Source organism: Rhea pennata, chromosome 2 (assembly GCF_028389875.1).
Source record: "Rhea pennata isolate bPtePen1 chromosome 2, bPtePen1.pri, whole genome shotgun sequence".
Classification (NCBI taxonomy): domain Eukaryota; kingdom Metazoa; phylum Chordata; class Aves; order Rheiformes; family Rheidae; genus Rhea; species Rhea pennata.
In genome coordinates this window covers 3797168-3818393 of record NC_084664.1, presented here as the reverse complement: position 1 = coordinate 3818393, position 21226 = coordinate 3797168, and the positions used below count along the sequence as shown (strand labels likewise).

The window sequence follows — 21226 nt, the reverse complement described above, 5'->3', positions numbered from 1 at the left end:
GTCTGTGGCATTACTTTACACTGGATGAAGGCTGCTCCAGGGAGGAAATGCTGGGTACTCAATGTCCTTAAATCTATCAAAGAAAGGCATCATGATGACTGGCTGCAAACTGAAGTCAGGTAAGTTCAAATCAGAGTTAAAGCACAGCATTTTAACAGGCTGATACTTATCCACTTGGACAAATTTCCACAGAAAGTGGGGGATTTTGAAGTTTTCAGATCAAGCCCAGCAAGATCCTTAAAAGAAATGTTGTAGCTTAAAAAGTACATGAAGTTTGCTGGAGAGTCTTTGTGGCTGAGGACCAGTAGCATGTGCTTTGTAGGCAGTGAGACAAATATTTTCACTTTTTTTTTCCTGTTGCATTCATGAAGTTTCATACTTACTCTCCACTCAGATACTCCTTCAGAGAGCTGAATTAAAAAAAAAAAAAAAAAAAAAAAGAGGAAGCCTGAACTGATTAATACCTCAGCTAGGTGAAGGTGGGTCCTAAAGTTACATCGTGTAAGACAGCTTTTAAAGGAATAGGAAAAGAGAAAAAAAAAAAAAAAAACAAAAAACAATGGGACTATATCAGGACTTGAACAGACATGTTTGTTAGCTTCTCTACTGCCCTTCTCTCAGATCAGCATAGCGTACATCTAGCCTGTAGTTTGATTACTGATATTTTCACAGAAAAGCCGGCTAAAGCAAATGCCCTCTCATGTTGGACAAGCAGACAGAGCACATGGTGGTCAGATGGACTGGTTAAACGGAACTGAGTGAGCTGGAAAGCAACCCCCTGCCCTGGTTTAGTTGTGAGTTTTTCTCAGCCAGATCACCACTGAAAGAGCTGCACCACACACCAGAACAAACCTCTGTACCAGAACAGCAAAGGGTGACGTGGGGACAGGCACTCGTAGCCAAAACAGGGTGAAGGGCTGCGAGATATGGGGGCGGAAGCCAGCTGAAATAGGACTGCTGCTTCAAACACCTGACCAGATTTCTTACATTCAGTCATAAGAACACATGCATAGTGGGAGTATCAGTCTCATACCCTGAAAACATACAGTAAATGGCAATCGGTCACTGCAAGAGATCCATGCAATGTCAGCCCTGGGAGAAACCAAAGCAAAGTCACTCTGTTGGAAATTCAGAGGGAATTTATTTCAAAACTAAAGTGAAAACTGAGAAGAACTGGACAGCCATGCCTGTGTTCAGACCCTCCACTCTTCTGTGATCAGAGGTAGTAGAGTTGTACGTTTCCACGAGTGAGTGAGTGAGTGAGTGTGTGTGGGTGTACCTGCATAAAAAGAAGATACACTTTTGTGCAATCCCAAACATATATTTAAAGAAATGAGTGTTGCAGTGCTTGAGGTTTGCACCATGTATTGTCAAGCCATGCGTGTTCCATAACACACAGCCCTCCAAGTTTCTTATTTGCATTTCATAGGATGACTCATAGCCATCCCAGGGAGAATTTTGTTAGGGAGTGGTATGATCTCCACTCCTTCATCACGAGGATAGGAGACAAATGCTGACCACATACTAGAAAGGACGGTACATTGATTCTCACGTACACTGACTTACATGAAAATGTTATTGATTCACACTTCTGTGTAAGCAAAATCACAATCTCCAACTGTAAGCTATCAGGCCTGAATTTAGCAGCCAATACATAGCAAAGTATCCGCACCTCTTGCCACAGCTCAGCAAACCTTTCAACATCTTCTCCTCACTACTGCAGGTTCTTAAAATATCTGTCTGAGGTAGACTGATTTCTTCTCTTTGGTCTGCTCAGTCAACCCCATACTGCACAATCTCCCTCAGGATGGAGTTGAACAGAGGCAACTAGCTCACCTGGATGAGACTGTATCTGTCCCCCCCATCACAGTCACAGGGGATCCAGGACTTATGATTCCTTGAATTGTCAGAAGCTGGAGATGGGGCTGAGAGTTGCAAGATGCCTCTTCCTCTGATGCTATTGCCAAGGAGAGCAAGAGGAATCTGGTCCTGCCATTTGTGACAGGCACCTCACAAGTTTGCTCTGCTAAAGGTCAGTGTTGGGGAAGCAGGGTCAAGTTCTTCTTAAGCACAGAGAGGGTTAATTCTCAGGCATTTAGCTTCTCCTTGGTTCAAAGACCTCCTCTGTCAGGGACTCGGTGAACTATTTGAAGAGACATTGCTGAGACTAAGCAGAAGGATGACAGGGACCATGCTGCTCTCACTATGTCTGGAGTAACTCAACTCTGCTCTCTTCTTCATTCTGCCTTATCTCAGCACAGGTAAGAATTAGAACCTGCTCCTACTATTGGGGAAGGCAGTGGTGGCTTGTCTGTCCACAAATCCACTTTTTGTTGATGGATGGGGTTAATGCCTGGCAAACTTTGCACTTGCAAAAAGCGGCTAACAAAGCAAAGCAGAAAGAGAAGAGCTTTGAAAGACTCTCAACTGCAAAACAAAGCAGCACTATACAAAAATGACCAGCTCTCCATTTGTTCATAATCCCTAAGGCTAGCTCACTGCCAGCAAGCTGCATGTTAATGCCTGATTAGCTTGCGCCCAGTGTTCTCACCACGCTGTAAGAGAAAATGACAGAGATGCAAGGGTTTTTAGCATCACAAGAAGTGTGGCAAGAACTTGCCTGTGTTTTGCTAGCATTTCTTCCTAGCAAGAACAAGACCTGACTGATGGATGAATGCATAGACCAAGAAATTGGGCATTTTTATCGTGGAAGGCAAGTTTCATATAGAATGTGTGATTACAGGAGCTGAATTTAAAGCAAGTCTGCCTGACAGGAGGGGTAGTCTGCACAGTCTGCCTACCTCTGCAGTGAAAGCTCTTATCACTGCCAATACGCAATAAGCAAAGACACAGACTGCGATGCTCAACAGAGTCTCCACAAAGTTCACTTGCAGATATTCACAGGCCGGGCTAATCTACTCCTTCAGCACTTAAGTATTGCACAAAAGCCTTAAGACAGACGGGTATCAGCTTGCTGATAAAAATTCAATTCACTATGTTCCTGGCATGGCTTTGGAAAGGGGCTGGCCTAAGTTTTGTATGGCAAATTCCTACACGTGCAGATAAAGTCAGCAGCATATTAGTCACCAAGCACTTTCTAGGAAAATTCTGCTGAAAGGTTTTGCCTAACATCACACTGCAGAACTGCAGCTTCCTAAATGCCACGAAACCACAGCATGTGCAGTTTGAGAGCCAGCTGCTAGCTAACTCTTACAGATAGAACTTGCTGAAATGCAAAATCTTCATTGATTTTGTACTTCTGTTTAGAGCCATTTCTCATCCTTCGCAGCATCAGATTATGTCATTTCTTTACCATTTGCAGGAAAACTACACTTCCACTGCATTTCAATTCATGGCTATAAGGCCTGGGCTCTCCCCCTTCTTGGCAGTCCAAAGGATTCTGAATATCTTGCTTAATTCTTCTCCTGTTTCTGCTGCCGAAGGGCCTGTAGAAAGATCTCCTTCACTTGGTCCATTGTGTCTTGGTACAGTTTAAAGTCTTCCTCTTTCATTCTCACAGCAGTTTCCAAAGCAGCCTTCAGAGCTTCATTCTCATCCAGCTGGATCACAAGCCTATGAGGAAACAAAAGGAAACTTTCATGTGAGCTGTGGACTTTCAAAGCAAATGAGGACAGTGCTTCAGCTCCAGAGAAAACACTGAAACACATGCTCTCTGGTAATTTTATGACAGGCATCAGGCATGAGAAAGGATAGACAAAAAAAAAAAAAAAACAAAAAAAAAAAACAAAAAAAAACACACTTATTTCTTTTCTTTTTGAGATAGAGGATATTAGAAGGTCAAGATCCTTTTCATATCTGTTTTGTCAAAGGTGAAAATTTTAGTTTCATTCATAAGCTTGTTATTAACAGTAAAAAAATAAAAGAAAAGGTGTGTTTTTGCAAGCGGTCTGTGCTAGCTTAAAATGTCTGGGTATATAAATAATTATTAGGAAGTTTATAAAAGAGTGACACGGACAAGGAACAGCTTACAGACTTTCTGTGATTTCTATGGAGTTTGCTGGGTTTCATCATCTGAGGAGGTGGCCAGGTAATATCACTATTAAGAGGACAGGAATGAATCTTAGCCGTTGAATTTTTGAAGAAGCTGACAGAAATCGCACCTTGTGCTCAGCTCTTGAATCTGCGATTCTAGAGGCAGCCTGGAGAGCTGGGCTGCAGAGAGCTCTTTATCACTCACGTTCCAGCTGAGTCTAGACTGACCAGTGGACTGACCTGTAGATATAATCACAAAATGGAGTTTTACTAAAACAAAAAAAGCAATCTTTTCCACTGGTGGTACACCAAGTAAATCTCAGGAAGTAGTGGATAAGTATGAAGGAATTTGTTCAATTTTTCATATATCTGTGAACACATTTGTAAATATTATAGGAGAGAGTGTTATTTTAATCTCCTTTCAGGAAAAGTAAAATATCTTGAGTTTGCATTTCAGGGCTAAATGCAGTAATATGTGTGTTTATCTATTTAGGGAAAAAATGAATAGAAACAGCTGAATGGTATTATTTGGATGTTTATCTTGTCATTGTATTTCATTTAAGCTTGTGACAACTGTTGCTTTCTGAATACCTGTGATAATATTTGTGTGGCACACACTGAAACAGCTTTTGTGAATCATTTTGTGATCCTCAGCATAAGCATAGTATAGGTTCAACTCAGTAAAGCATGTATAAATGTAACTAAAAGTAAGTTTTCTAAATCAGGAATGATTTCCCAATTAAGAATCTGATGTTGGTTTCTGAACCTCACTCCTGGGTTTGGAGAAGCAAAGCATAAGAGAAGAAATGGTGATGTTTTGTAACCAAGAAGATGCCTTTGATCTTGAGGTTGTATTTTATATGATTGACAAAAACCTGGTGTTAATTATCTATTATCCTTTGAGATTCTTCTTTGCAAATTAGAAATTTGGATAAAATTAAAAAAAAATTTAAATGCAATTGGGTTGTTTCTAGCTGCTCAGCATCCTTATCTGCTTTCCTTGAATTGAAGAGACTAGAAACATTAGATTAGTAATTAGATCAGCTCTAATTTTGCACTTTCAGAAAGAAAAGGGAACATTATGTAAATTAGTGGGTTCTCTAGTCTCTATTACATACTCAAGTTTTTCATCTCTTATTTCCTCAAATATCTGGCATGAAAGCACTTAGATAACGTACATGCTCCACTAAAAAGGTAAATTACAGACTTGCTTCTTGTGCAGACTGCAGCGTGTTTTGCCAAGTCACTAGGTGCTGCTGCTCTTTTCAAAGAACGGTACGGACAATTTCTTCTTACTAGTCTGACTGTTAATCCTTATTATGGTTTTTTTTTTCAGTCGTTAGGCAGACAAAGATAATGAACTAAATATTTAGTTAGAAGGAACCTGTCACACCAGAGTGCTGTGCAGGCTGGTAAAAACAGCCTGCTTCCTCCAGCTGTGAAATGCCAGTTTCTCAGAAATGATCTACCAGATCGTTACCACAGCACAACCTCACCAAAATGGCTCAGGACCCAAAGTGCTGCTCACTGTATCTCTTTGAGATTGCAGGGGAAATGTACACGTAGGGTAACAGAATAATACATCAACACTTCATGCTCTCAGGTTTTTGTAAAACTCAAAAAAAAATGGATTAAATCCTTTTCTAGAAGATAGCACAAAAATGCTCTCATACTATTTAAGGCGTAGAGCCAGAGGAAAACACCGCACTGATCCTGTATTCCCAGAACTCCCAGTTGGCCACTATCTGTGCCTAAACACAACCCGATTTCCCTCTCTGGGCACCTGCTGAACTACCTGAGGGATCCAGTGCCTCTCACCTCCAAGCACTACTGGGCATCACAAATGCTATTCCATTATATCACTTCCGTGAGCCTCAGTACTGCTTTGCCTCTCAAAACAAATGTCTGACATCCAAAAACCTCAAAGATTGGAGCACTCCATTTCTATATATTCTTCTGCCTAACATGAAGCTGGTCACTGAACTGCAAACTTCTGTCTTCTAGGACAGACTCTTTCTAAATTCTTCTGCACTACTTTTTCTGTTGCCAGGCTCTCTGTTTATATAGGTATGACAGCTCTAAAGAGCAGTGTTCACAGGGAAAAAAAAAAAAAAAAAAAAAAAAAAAAAGGAAGAACGAGTCAGTGTTAGCTGGGCCCTTGTTAAGGGCACAAAAGTTCTGCTCTAAGGAGCAGATCAGTATTTTAGACAGGAGTAAGTTTCAAGCATCCATGTGCTCTTAGTCCCCATTTATGATAAAGGCTCCTCTGAATCCTGTTCTTATGTACCTAATTTCTCTCTCAATGCTAGATGGGTGAATGGCAGTGTTTCACCTGAGGTCCTGAACACAAAGGAAATGTTATACAGGACAGCCTAGCTCCCAGAGTGAACAACAATACACAGTATCTTGCATCATCACGCTGCTCCTGAGAGATCTCACTTCGAAACGTGGATGTGACGAAGGACACTAGGATAGGAGATGCAAAGAAAAGCGATACAGCTAAAGAAGCATTTCCTACTTCTATCTGACCCAAGCCTAAGGAGAAACAAGACCACCGTGCAGGTGGACAGGGAGGTGACCACATGTAGAGGACATAATGCTCAACACAGATTAGCTAGGCGAGAAGTTGATGAGAACAGGATTAGTACACACAGTAGCGCTTGATGGAGTCATGACGGAAAGTCACAGCACGCATTTGTTGAGCTGCAGGGCAGTCTCTTTCCCTATGGCCCAAGATCAGGTGTTTCACCTTGGGGCAGACCAAGAGCATGCACATGATCTGCTAGGGAGCTTTTGACCTCTTCTGCCACCATAACTCAGTTTGACATCCACACCAGTATTCGCCAAAATGAAGTTCCTACTGTTAGTGTTTGTCTCTTGGCATTTAGAGTCTTTCTACTTTATAAAAACACATATAAAAAGGGAAGCCACTGTAAAAGTTTCCTTAAGAATATGTACCATTTTATTGGTTTAGACATTTTACAGAATCGGAGTCCTTAAGCAATAAAAGGATCTGATCAGGGAAATAAAAATTTTATATCTTGCCATGAATTCTTCTTCTTTAACTATGCTAGCAAGGCTTTCATATTTATAGCAGGAGATTATCATGTTCATGGGATAATAAATTACACCAGATCTAATTACTTCATCACCAGCAATAGTTTTTCATGGGCACTGACAGGCCTTAAATTGGGATGCGTCCTTTAATTCTGTTCTTAACTTAACCTTCAGATGAAGTCCTCAGGCAGAAGAGTAAAGGGGAACACAGTGTCGCCTCATGTCAACACAGAGCGGCATCAAGTTCTTCCTGTAGACCCTCATCCCATGAAAACATTATATTGAAAAAAATTCTGGTCTCACTTAAATCCATGGCAAAGGCCTCTGAATTACGTAGGACCAGGATTTCACCTTGTGTATCAATCCACTGCTCCAAGTAGGGCTAAATTACAGAGTGAAAGGTCAAGCACTTGTGTAGGTTGGAGAGATGAGAGTCCAAATATCACTGCTATCTATTAACATGGAGTTGGCCTGGGGGACACTCCCCTTGCTAAGTGCTCCATCTCACCTGCCTTGCTCCTCAGGGGAGGTTTCTGTGCACTTGTGTTCTTCCCTGGATCCATTTTTAGTTTTTCAAGCTGCTGCTCCAAAATTACACATCGCCGCCGCTCTTCCTGAAGCTTTTTCTCAGCTTCCAAAACTTTATCACTGCTTTCCTCCACCCTGATATGCAAAAAAAAAAGGTAGTTCAACCTTTTCATGTTACGCCTGTAAGGAGCCTAGTACTAGTCAGTCTTAGTACTGAATTCTGCTTCATGCTGCATAGCTCCCAAAAGAGGGAATAGGAGAATTTTCCTTGCATCCAAAGGCAGAAATCCCAGTGCAATTCTTCCAGATGACATCCTCCAAATTTGCAAAACAGAATTAACTAATAGTACAGTTATAAATAATTGGTTCATTAATGGAGGTTGCTTAGATCCCTTAACACTGGCTATTCATATAAATTTCCCACTCAGATAAGCAGACAAGCTGCAGATAGCTGAGGGGAGATCATTAATTAGAGGAATAATAAACTGCATTTTTTACACATTCGGAAACTCTGGAAGGAAAGTAGTTTCTAAAAACACTATCTAGGATTTAGCTGTTCTGCATCACTTATCTGAAAGTAAGAAAAGAAGCTGAATATTGCTTTTAATAAATTTGGCCATTAGAAACTACCAGGGAGGAAACTGAGTTGAAGAGAAAGTAATGAGCCACTCTGGAATTTCATAGGGAAGAGCGAACTTCCTCTCTGTTTACACCACATAACAGCTTAGACAATTAACTACAAAATATTGATGTGCATCCACAAATGTAGCCAACAGTGCATCTTTTGGGGAGAAGTGGCTGATATTAAATGATTTGAAGGAATTAAAAGCTAGAGAGAATCCTGAATTGACTCACAGTATCGTATGAATCCTGAATTGACTCACTGTCTTTGGGAATAAAAGAATTTCCTTTTTGACCCCACAGGTGATAGCTGCTTACTCCCTGAATCAAGAGATTTGATTAGTCTTATTTCCCTCCTAGCTGGCACAACTGAAAAATATTTTAATCATAATAAAATTATATCACTGTCTCTAAAATCTAGCTACAGGCAAGATTCTGACCTGCTTTGGTAGGGAATTACCAGGCTGGTGACATACTCTGTGAAATTATATTTCTCTTCAATGGTTCTGAATTCACTAAATGGTGAATTCACAAGGTGGTCCCCTAGCATCCACATTAGACAAACAGTGGAGGAGAAATGACATGATTTGTAATTTCTTATGAAAGCTTCTATCAACACAAGTAACTTATATTGAAATGTTCCTCTAGCTCTTCCCCTTTGCCCAGGAATGACTGATCCTAGAGTTTACTCTGGAGTATTCCTCTGCAAGTATTCTGCTCTGCAGTAACTGATTGCAAAAGGCAGCCCTAAATTCTGGCAAGTGTTAATCCTCTTGCTGCAGACAAATTTCATTGATATAACCACTACCAGTGAAGTTCCCTTGACCTAAACATCATGTATGTTACTTGAGTATGTTGACTTACTTACACTCCAACAGATAAGGGAAGAGGAGGAAGGCTTGATTGTTCTTTTTTTAAAGATATATTCATGTTGAGATATGACTGGATAGTATATTATCCTGAGGTATTCGAAGAGTTATTGCACACAATCTCACAAAATTTACTTTACCTGCAGGAGTTCTTGATAAATGATAATGGTGGAGTTGCTGAATCATCAGTCTATGGTACATTTTATTCTTAGCTGTGCATTTCATTGACTCTGTGTTTCTTCATTATCCCATATCCACCACGGCCCCAATTCAGCAATCACTCACAGCCCTGTCCTTATCTAATTGCATAGCTCTATTAAAGGCACATGGAGTTATATGAATAGAATTCTCCCAGTGTGTATTTCCATGATTTAGCCCCTGAAAGCGACAAGGGACAATATCTTTTCAAACGTTATAAAGAAATATATTTCTCTGACTGTGATCAGTTGTACAGGATAAAAGATACACAAGTGAGAAACAGTAACTGGTGTAAAATAAAGGAAAAAAAGCAAATACTATGTATTGTCTTCAAAAGCACAATGACAAAAAGGTATCTTCCCAGAAGCTTGAATAGATTTGGAAATCAAATAATATGGATTCTGTAACTGGGGGAAAAATCAGTAGCTGAAAGGTATCTAAAGAGAAAAGACTTTCCTTACTTTGTCCTCCAAAAACATAGCTGGATTTCGACTTTGTATTAAATTGAATTGAATAATAGAAAAAAAATCACCGTTACACTTCAGTTAAACAAAAAATTCATTGAAAAAAGGATACAATGAAACTTATAAGAATGTGAAAAGCAACAGAACTCAGATTATAAAAGTAATTACAGTATTTACTACTGATGAATGATATTGCTGCCTAAAGAATACCACACATACATAAATACAACATTTCTGTATGTATATAGGTGTAGCAGGCTTGAAGATGACTCCATTTTTTCACTGTCCTTTGTTCTAAAAGGATTAAAAAAAAGGAATCATCAACTACTCAGTCAAATTGAGCAGAAAATTTTTTAAAGTCCCTATTTAAGGAAGTATCATACCAGCAGCGTATGGCATACTGCACTGTACACTACATCATACGTCTGTCTGCTTAGCAGCTCCTTAATTACAGCATCCCACAGAGGACGCTGACAATCAGGCACTACCTTTTCTGCAGCACAGTGACCAGCTCCAGGAGCCTGTCTCTTTCCACTTCAGCAGCCTGCCAGAGAGCCTTGTGCTCCGTGATCTGTGTCTGCAGCACTTTCAAATCTGGACTGTCAGTCTTAGCAAGCCTAAAACAAGCAGAAGCATAAAGAGCATGTTTCTCATTTCACAAATGAAAGAAATGAAACAAAGAGAGCTTTTGAAAAAATGTACCAGAATATACTTGTCTGAAGACTAAGCTAGGCTGCAGAACCAAGCTCACTACCTCCCCCCAGCACCAACCTCTATATTGCAGTAAGTGGAAAAGAAATATGAGGTAATAAAGCAACTGTGGGTTTCAATAAAAAAGGCCTTTTCCCTTGCAACTATGCTCCCCCTTCCCATCATCCCTGAAAACAAACTTCCACCGCAGATCAATTCACAGATGCTGACTCTCCTCCTATTGCTACTGCCAAAGCAAGAGAAGTTTACATATGTATTCTCCGAAGCACTATCTAAGCTATTAAATAGCATGCTATTGATTTTCCCTAACTAAAAGGCTTCAAGCAGCATTAGTACAATGGCCATTCTGTTGTTTAATAATATGATGAACAGAATGGGGCAGTTTTTCCATTTATCCCATCATTATGAACTTCATTCATTTCCTCCCCTACCTCTCCTCATGGGAATATTCAGGAATAGCTCCTTTAGACCAAAAAGCATGGAAATACCGGGGTGTGGGGGTGGGAAATAAGAAATAGGATTTATGGTCGCACAAAACTAGCAATCGATTGAATCAATTAAGAGTGCAAAAAGGCAGTGGAGCCTGTGTCAGAAACCTTTGGCAGTATCAGACAGGAAGGATGAGAAACCACCTGTCAGTTACAGAAACAAGGCAGAACGGGCTAAGGGTTGCCAGCAGCTTGTGGAGCATGGCAGGAAATCTCTCCTGTTTATGATGAACATTATATACATACCTTCCAGGTGTGACGTTATTACAGGAAAGGGGAGGCTTAGTAGCTGCCGATTCTACAAGCATATGGCCTATCTTGGACACAGTGCTAAGAGGAAAACAGCTTTGTTAAACCACTGGGCTCTGCAGAGGGCAGTCCTCCAGGAACTCCTGTTATTTTTCAGTGTTTGCATTTATTGCTGCCTCACAGGGCAGAGACTCTCAGAGCCCCCTAAGTACACATCATACAGGCTATGCACACACAATAGCTTAGCTTGCTCTCAGATTCTGAAATGTGCTGCAAACACACCTTGCGTCTCCAGTGTACAGAAACTGTGTTTGAGCAATGTTTGATCTCTGCACTTCCGGGGACATTTTGCTAGCCCTCCAGACCAGCATCCTGCAGCTCCATGTCATAGCGTATCGCTGTCAAGAGTAGCCATGAAGCAACTCGTGAGCAGTAATAGCTGTTGATCCTGCTTTATTCAAGCTGGTCACACAAACAGCCACACCAGTCACTGCTGCTCTGTTTTCCCACAGGCCATGTCCTGGACCTTATCTTGGACCATCTCACACCTCACTCACTAGCTTGTCACTTGAGACAAGCACAACTTATTGTACTAGTGTGATGGAGTTTGCATATTGCATTGCTTTTGCACCAACTGAAGCCCTGTTCTGCAGCAAGGTGCAGAACTTTTGTCTTCAAATGCCTCTTAAAAATATACTTTACCCAATATATGCATCTAGATATTTACATTTCGTTCAATTCTTCCACCTTGTGAAGACCCTCAGGAAAACCTGTCAGGTACTTACTGTGGAAATAGAACGCAACTGATAACACTAGAGTATTACTTCCAGTCTGGGTGAGTTTTATGCTTAATGATATATGTGCCTAGGACATAAAATTCTGGTCTTTGATTTCAGATCTTGAACTCAATTGCCTAAAGGCAAGTCCCTGTAGATTAAGCCCATCTTTCCTTGTCTAAAAACTGCAGCCAACAGAGGATATAAGCCTTAATGTTATGGAACAGGCACAGCTGCCTTCTGGGCTGTATCTGGTTAATCCATCCCAAACCCAGGTTAAGGCTGGTAATGACAAAAGTGGTCCAATCTACGAAAGCAGATTTTTACTTTGACATCTCCAAGGGGATTTTTGCTTCTATTTATAGCATATTTCATTTCTTCTTTCCTGAAAGGAAAAGACGATTCACTAAAGCAAAAAAGAATAGAGGGTTCGTCAGTATATTAAAGTTAATGAAGCAAGCTCTGCTGACCAAATTATTAATGGCTCTTGCAATTCTCATACTCGTTCATTGCCCACCCGACACGTCAGCTATTTTCATGACAGAACTATGTTAGCCACATGCGCCAGCAATAATTTCTGCATTGCACTTAAGGGTTTCTATAAAGCCAGAAATCCTGCCTATCACCAGAAATCTGAAGTCATCAGTAACAGAAAAACTCTGAATAAAATATAGATTTGTCCCCTGCCACGCTTCTACAAAATTAGAAAGGGGAGAAAGGTATGTAACAAGGAAGATGCTACCACTCTAGAAAAAACAGTGGCCTTAAAAGGAAGACTGGGATTAACAGAGGGAAATGTCCTACTGTAGAAAGATCTGTATGGTTCTTCTGAACAACATGGAGCCCATACAGAGAGCATAACATTCACAACAGTCACAGTCACTAATCTCTCTTTCACTATAGCAAAATCCTTTCATACGTACTAACAAGACCACTAGCACATCTCATCAAAACAAAAATTATTAAGGGCTTGTAGAAATAAAATCTGCAGGCTCGAAATAAAATCGAAATGTATATTTTCAAGGGGATTTTATGCTATGAAGACTCAGCAAGAAACAAAAAAGAAGGTGCTTGGTGCTACAGGAAAAAAAAGAAACAGGAAGGAAGGGAAATATTCAAATAATGGTAATGTTTTAACTTTAACTCCAAAACACTTGGATGAACTTTTTTCAAATTTTATAATAATGTTCTTCTTAGGGATACACCTGTCACTTTTCAGGTCAAACTCAATGTTCAAAGTAACTTGGTAAGGGAGTTTTAAAAAGATTATATACAAGAAGCTAGTTGCAATCTTCTCCTTGTGAAAATTCCCTCTTTCCTCCTAACACAAGTCTCAAGATCTCATTCTCAATTAGACCATGAACACTTTAGCAATGAAAATAGCTTTTTTTTTTTTTTTTTTTTTTTTTTTTTTTTCCCCAGGAAATGATATAATTTTCTTTGGCTCCTGTGGTCCCTTACACAGCCAGAGTGCCCCACAGTAGCATTAGTGTACACAAAAATCAGACCTATGACTGTTTTAAGATTAATGTAAGTTAATAGTCCTTAGAAAGGCTTGAAAAAGTGTGTGAACAACTACTAATGTGGCATACTTTCAATATTTCTGCAAGAAAATCCTCCTCAAAGCATCTATATTGATTTAAATGATACACCAGTGATTTACTACTTACTTAAAACAGAGTTTTGTGTTAATTTCCCACCTGCTTTCAGAAGCTTCCTCATTAGAAGCCCTGTTTCTCATAACAGACAAGAACCAAGGCACTCAAATCAACCACATAAACCTCATCTGAATCAGAGAAAGAATTAGCTGCACTACCGTCATGTTAAATGTAGTAATGTCTGCAAGTCCACGTATCTTTCCTTGTCCCCGGACAAATGTCCAGGAGATAATGTGATTAGAGATTCCTATATACTGTAAACAAGCTGTCAGAGCCATTTGCAAACTGCACTTGTGATTTCATACAACTGGCTAGAAAAACCATGCTTCTGACCAACTCATAACAATTTTGAACATTGACACTTGAGTCTTCTTACCGAGCAGATCCAGTCCTTCCAATCTGATCACTGCTTGATGCCAGGGTCCCGAGTAGAGTAAAACCTGTATCTTCCGAGTGTTCAAAGGGTGGTATAGCAGCAACTCCTGAACTGCTTCCTTGATGGGCAGATTTACTCTGTTAATGTTGAAGCAGGGTATTAAAGGAGTTATACAGTTCAAATGTAAAGAGCTACATCAATACCTGATCAGTTGCTTAGGATTATTGCTATGTGCACATCATAACTTTTGATTTACAGGACTTCCTTGAAAGCTTTTGTTTAGTTTCTGACCCTCACAAGATGGGAACAAAGCTACACATAAAAGCAAAAGTCAATAAAATGTGTGGTTTCATATGAAATTATAGGGTGCGCACTGTTTCTAGAAAACCCACAGCACTGTAGTACTACTGCCACCATGGCTGGTTTGTGTTCCTGCCCTGGATTTTCTCTTGGGTTCAGCTCTTGCCCCGTTACTGACAGGTTGACATTCTCATCATAAACCCACGAGGAGCAGAAGTGCTACAATTTGGAGCTGAATCTCAGGGAAAAAAAAGGATAAAAAAAAAAACACCTGTATAAGGACAAAGATTAAAAAACAAAAGCCCCAATGCCTCTTTTAAGGCAGAAATATGAGAAATGGAAAATTATGTTTCTTCATTCTTATTTAATAATTGAATTTTGATTTGTTTTATATCATTGACAGCTGGATGCTTAAATACTCTAACAAAATCTGATTGCAAACAACTAGATCACAAAAGAAACCTTTGGCAAGTTTGCGGACTAACTCTCAATCCTTACACCTGTACTCCAAGGACAGTCTCACCTTGCTTCTGTCAGCTTGCAACATCAGATCATAAGGGTTGGAAACATTTTTAACATATTGGTCCATAAGGAGCCAACCTTCCTCGTTCTTTCACCTGCACACTAAAATTTCCATATGGCTGAGATTCATCATACTCGTATCAACAGCTTGGAGATTTGAGGGGGAAGAATTTAAGAGGTTTACAGGTAGGAGAAGAGAATAACTTTTAGAGGTCCCACTGCTCCCACAACAGGATGCCGCTGGTTACCATGGCAGCCTGGCGATGCTGGCCTGAGCTGTATTCGTCTGCCTGCGGCAAACAGCAGCCGAGGATGCCAAATACCGAGAAGTCCCCACTGCAGTCCAGCCCCTGTTGTCAGTCATATGACACAGTCTTGGCATAAAGTTGCATGTTGATGTGAGCAACATCCCTATTTTTTCTGTAGCTTAAACAGCTTGAGGAAAAATTAGGTACAAATGGTAAACTCTGAGTCACAAGAATTCCTTTATCATTCCAACAGAAGAGTCTGTCAGCAGCACAGATATTGCCATCTCAAGCTAGTAGCAACCTCAGACAACATGGGAGAAGAAAGAGTAGATCTAAAATGATCACAAGGTGTGCTCTTCCAGTTCATTTCTTCTGCCTACCTGAAGTGTGAGCTGCCCAATCATCTCTTCCAGCTCTTTAACCTTTGCTTCTCGTTCAGCCACCATCTGTTTGAGCTGCTCTATAAGGCAGTTTTGTTTTTGAGATTCACTGTTCAAGTGCTGCCCTAGAATCTGCTGGGACTCCTTGTTCTTCTCATCTTGCTGGCTCAGGTGCATTAAGATCTCTTGCATTTGCTTCTGCTGACTCTGATAAAATAGAAACAATGAGAGATATGTTCACTTTTGTACACAGAGATTAAGAATATATGCATATTTCATACCCTCCAAGACAAACACATATTTCTGAATGCTAAGACAATCTACCACCCTCCCAAACCCATTTCCTGGTCTAATCAAACTGATATCACTACTGCCACTCCAAGGATTAAATTGGTCCATTATGTTTTAAGCATCAGATCACCTTGTCTTGCTCTCAGCATCTCTATCCATTGTGAGGACTGTGCAGAACTTCTAACTTCTAATACTCAGATACATCCTGCTGGGTAAGGACAGTCTGTCCTCCCTCACCTCGGCGGGTCATATCAAGACTTTAGTAACTGGATGGTGCAAGCAGAAAGGACCTGGGCCACCGAGAGATGCAGCTTACTGGGAGCTTCACTACAGAGTGCAGCAGAAAGACTAAGAAAGGCTGGCCTTCAACAAAGAAGGCAACTTTTTTTGTAAATTAGGTAACAGACAGTAAAGATTTCAATGTGCTTTTAGTGAAACTGGAACATGAACAGATTGCGTGATGGCGACCTTAAGAGACGAGGGCAGTGTGAAAAGCCAGCTATGTGGCCAGGCTGTTTTACCAGTGGGTTTTGGAGTTTTTCCTCATACTGACATGTCTCATACTCACTGGATGGTTTGTTCTGTCAGGAGAGCAAATTGCCAGCAAGTTGCTGCTTTGTTGTAAGAGAAAAAACAGGTTAACCGTTATTTCCCAAATAAACTTGTGACTTTCTGTAATAATTTTAGTGAGACTGCTCAGACTTAGGAAAAGTGACAACCGTTACTTGGCTCCTCTAAGCTATGTAATCTGCTGGTCAGTACCAATATTCCTCTCATGAATATTCCTCACCACTGCCTGGTGGTCAGAAAGAAGAATGCTAACTCCTAAGCTGTCATGTGTTAGCTGAAACCTACATACAGAAACAAGGAAACATTAAGTGCATATAAGACTGTGAGCAGCTGGATTGGGAAGTACAGAACTAACATGATCGAAAAAGTGACACATTTTCTATTATTTTTTTTTTCTCGTTACTGTAACTGGGGAAAACCATTTGGAATCACAGAAGAACACACAGAGCCTGCAAGAACATGACAGTAGCTGCTTGCACCAACAGAACCACATCTTAAGTCCCTACTGATACTGTCAGCTTTGAAAGGGCTGAGTCCTCTCGGTTCCAGCTACTGCAGGTGGATGTGCACAAGGTTTAGTACTTACTGTTCAGGCCTTGTGCGTTTTGGGCTGTGTAAGACAATAAATTAAAGTGCAAAACTGTGGACAATCTCAGAAAAAAAAAACACTACTAACAGGTTTGAAAGCAGAATAGGGAAAGCAGAACAGTCCAGCTTCATGACTTAGGAATTAAGCCTTTATTTACTAGACAATCTTGTTTCTACCCTTCTGCAAAATGTTTCTTACAACACTTACAGCTTAGAGCCACTTGACTCCAGCTGAGTCACCCCTGGTGCTGTCCTGCAGCCTTTACTTGATCTGATATCAAGTGCAGAAGGTCTTTAGCTGACTATGAAACCTCTGGCTGTCACGGTTTGATTCAGCAGGCCCCTGTATATCCTAAGGCTGTCTGTGTCACTGTGTCATAAAATGATGCCATGTTTCATCTGTTATAGGAAGTGTTGATCTGCAGGGCCTGGGACCAACAGTAATAGTCAGACTGTACCAGTAAGGCATCTATGAGCTCATCGTCGTGTTTTCCTTTCTCCAACAAGGTTACGATCTGTCCCTTCAGAGTTTTCACTTCGCTGCACAGCACTTTGTTCCTGGCTTTTGATGCATCAAATTTTTTTTTTATTTCCTCATGATCTTTTTGGAGAGCATCATGTTCCTCAGAGAGCTTCTGCAGTGATGCAAACACATTGTAAGAAATGATAGTTATAGCTTATCACCAAGCACTATGTGCTTTGGCAAGTACCAAGGGATCACATATTGCTTTGCAGAATCCAAACCATGCAACTGGTATATCATCTCATCCCCATCTCAGTAGAAATTATACATACTACCATTCTGTGCTTGTTTGCCAGCGTTAGAAAGGTCTATCTGCTATAGGAATACAAGTAAATTATGTTGATCCAGTATATGGATGGAAGTAATTTCTAATTTTGTGTAAAAAGCTAATTCAGTATGTTCCTGCTCTTTCATTCATCTCACCATTCAAGTGAATATACTTCTGATAAATTTCCCCCATGGGGAAACTCTTTTACTTCCAGATACACAGTGGCCATGGCCTCACTGCCTACTAGAAACTGTCCCTGGCATATGCTGTCCTCTGAGCCATATCTGGGCCCAAATTAAACTGGCCAGGAAGTCTGCTAGCAGTTTAGTATGAACAAGTATAGGGGAAGTTATTGTGAGTGCAGCCTAAAACACAAAGTGAGAAGTGAAGCTATGCAGATTTAGAGTTATCAAGGAAAATCTTCCCTGTGCTGTGTGTTTGTGGCTATAAATCTTCTCTTTCATTCTCACTGCCAAGAGTGGAAGGAACTTATCAACCCATCGCTCATTCTGTTGCATGGTTAAATTGTGATGAGAAGCGCAACAGCTAATCAACCTCTGGGCTGCTGCCAGGTGGCCTTTATAGAAGTCAATATAGGAAAGGAGCACAGGGAAATGTGCTTTGCTAACCTAAATATATGTAGTTGGTTCTACGTCTTCTGTGGATATAGACCAGCTTGTGTACCCTTTCCAACTCTAGGGTTACTACAAGTACCACCAGTGATAGCCCCACTCAACCCCTAAACACTGGATACTTGTTTATATTTTGTAACGACCGCACATGATAGATGGAGGGTAAGACCCCTTTTCAGAACGCCTCTTGGAGAGGGTATTTGGGATGAATGCAAAATGGCCTGCAAAAGACTTCCAAACTTCATCCTATTTGAATGCAGGAGCCCATAACCATGCAGCCAGATATAGAAGGTGTGAGGGGGGTGTTTATATTTAAGATTGCCTGAAAGGTGCACACCTTGTCATGAGGCAGAGGGGCATGCTACTGAGTTGAAAACAGCTTTAGCAGGGCTTCTTTCCATGTGGGAGCTCAACATAAAGCCAGGGCCTGCAGTAGTGCAACTCAGAGCCTCTCTCCTCCTTTCTAGCATTATATATCTGATACAGTTGTCAGGTAGCCAAATTTCAGACCCAACTAAATGCATCCAACACATCAGTCAGGAGGCAAAGGGGAAGACTTGATGTTGTACTGCAAATATGCACCTGGCTATGCAGGAGTACAACATATAAAAGAAGTGTATAAGTCTTTTACTGTTAAGTATGGCAGGACTTCCTCCAGAGTGTGTAGGTTTCCAAAATGGCCTCTAGGTGGGGTAAAAAACATACTCTGAAGGTAGCCAAGTTATCACACACTAAATATTCCATGTAGGACTCTCGTCAGCTCACAGATTTTACCTCCAAGGCTTCTTTTTTTTCTTTTTCCAAGCTGCGAATCTTCAACAAGTTCTTCTCTTGGGCTGACAACTTCCTTGGATCAGTAAGTGCCAGAAATTCATCACCAATTTCAGTTGATGATGTTCTGCTTTTGTTTTGACCCAGACGATTCTCCAGCTCTCGAACCTAGGGGACAATATGAAGTCTCATCCAGGGCCTTTACCAGGAACTCACTGGTCCAGCATCAAAGCACACGTAGCCAAAGGGAGCTCAGTGTGTAGCATCTTGTCATTTACTTACTGACATTATTTAACTAACATAGTGTCTGTTCTTTCAAACTTAAATTTGTTAGCCGCTAACATATAGATGCCTAGGGCATCCAAGTCATCCGTACAGGGAGGAGACAGGACAAAAGATCTACAAGAGACCCAGAACATACTGGAGACCAGTGCCTTTCTGGAGCTGCATATACACAGCACATACCCCAAAGCATCTCAAATGGCACTAGATACTTGCGTGGGCAACAGAATTGTACTTCAGATCTCCTCTAAGAGGGCTCAGACATGTTCTCTCCTCATTTAAGCATCTCAATCTTTAGAAGAATCACCATGCAGGACGTCCGCAATGTAGATATCTGCTGAACAAAGCATTAGCCTGAACATAAGTGCCCAGTGCTGTTTTAGATGCCCTGGGATATTGCAGACATCTGACACAGGACCCATAGGGCTTCCACACCCTTCTGAAGCAATAGCCAGAGGCCAGTGGGACACCCTACAGTACCTCAGTTGGCATCAGACACCTACGTGTGGGCAAATGAACCAAGTTCCTCAATTTTAGCTATTCACTACAGGCTTCTTTTATAGTCAATGGAGGGAAACAGGCACTGCGAAAGCACAGTTTTTCCACCTTTTCGTTTTTCTGCCTGGGGAGTCTTCAAAGATGAGACGTACTGACCTTGCTTGGTCTCCAGTGACGGTATTGACCAGATTCGCATTGACTATGAAAAGAGCCTACAGAAATTGGCTCAGAGAAAAATTTCTATAGTGCAGTAGAGTACAGTACAGTACCATACCTTAAAATTTCATATGAACACCAACCAGAGATCCTAATGGCAGGAAAATGTAATTTTTCCATGGGAAATAAGAGGTTAACAATAAGAGTGCAAAAAAATCACAGTTCATTGCAATATACTTCAACAGCAGAAAAATAGGAATATTACGTACAAAACTACTTGAAAGGAGTATTATTTAAGATGCAGTCAAACTGTGCCCCTGTCCTGACCTGACATTTCAGCTAGATTATGTTGTTCAGACTCAAGAGTTAAAGATTTTACTGAAGTTCCTGGGGGAAAAACTTGAAAATCTCATCAGGCCTCAATTCTTCTCATCTGACTTTAGGCATTTGAAGGGACCCAAGTCAAAGAGCAGATACTATAGGGGTTCCTTCTACTCTCAGCGGAGAAAAGCACATTCAAAACATGCTGAGATTTCAGCTAGGCTGCTGTAGCTCTCTGAGGTCACTGAATGCTCTCCTTTGACACAGATGCTAAAGATCCCCATCTTAAATACTGAATTTTTCATGTTTGGAATAGCCTATTACAATCTACAGGAATTCCTAAAGACCCTACACACACACACACACACACACACACACACACACACACATTTATTTACAATGTAACTCCACCCCCCAACACACACATGAAAGCGTCTTCCAAAAGTTATCATAAAGTGTTTTATGCCAACAGTTGCTTTCCTCAGCACCGAAAAGACTGGTCACGTATTTGCCACAAACTCTGTACTGGTCATGTCTTATACACAGGTATAGATGTTAAGAATTATTTAATGAAGAATTAACAGCATGTTTATCTCAAACTGAGGAACATATGTACTTAGAGAGAACATCCTGGCACCCACCTCACACACCACCATGCAGGGACTTAACTCACCTTGCCTTGGAGGACAAGAATTTGCTGGGCTCGTCCACGCCAGCTGCCGGATGTGGTCAGGAGATTCTGAATATTCACATCTTCACCAACTTCATTTGCTAAAAGCTATGGGGGGTTGGGGGGAGGGGATTAACACCAACAATAAGGCTAGGCTAAAATATATGTGTTGGGGACAGTGACAGGAAATCTGTTCTCTTCAGGAGCAAACACAAAAC

At 40.8% G+C, this 21226-nt stretch overlaps 1 protein-coding gene across 5 annotated transcripts in view; it reads right to left on the bottom strand.

Moving 5' to 3' along the window:
- Positions 1–1617: 1617 nt before the first annotated feature.
- The window catches only part of CCDC13 (coiled-coil domain containing 13), a 34449-nt gene continuing 14840 nt past the window's right edge, over positions 1618–21226 (bottom strand). Inside the window, exons 7-16 of one of the 5 annotated variants that reach the window (XM_062568724.1) lie at positions 21012–21116; positions 19085–19249; positions 17346–17522; positions 15439–15645; positions 13989–14125; positions 11176–11259; positions 10219–10347; positions 7559–7713; positions 4122–4233; positions 1618–3573 (exon numbers count right to left, since the gene is read on the bottom strand). In XM_062568724.1, the coding sequence (XP_062424708.1) occupies positions 3414–3573; positions 4122–4233; positions 7559–7713; positions 10219–10347; positions 11176–11259; positions 13989–14125; positions 15439–15645; positions 17346–17522; positions 19085–19249; positions 21012–21116 (1431 nt within the window). In that variant the 3' untranslated portion in view covers positions 1618–3413. Of the gene's footprint in view, positions 3574–4121; positions 4234–6972; positions 7714–9288; positions 9447–10218; positions 10348–11175; positions 11260–13988; positions 14126–15438; positions 15646–17345; positions 17523–19084; positions 19250–21011; positions 21117–21226 lie in introns of those variants that run through there. The other 4 variants (XM_062568720.1, XM_062568721.1, XM_062568723.1 and 1 more) reach the window with 4 other exon arrangements.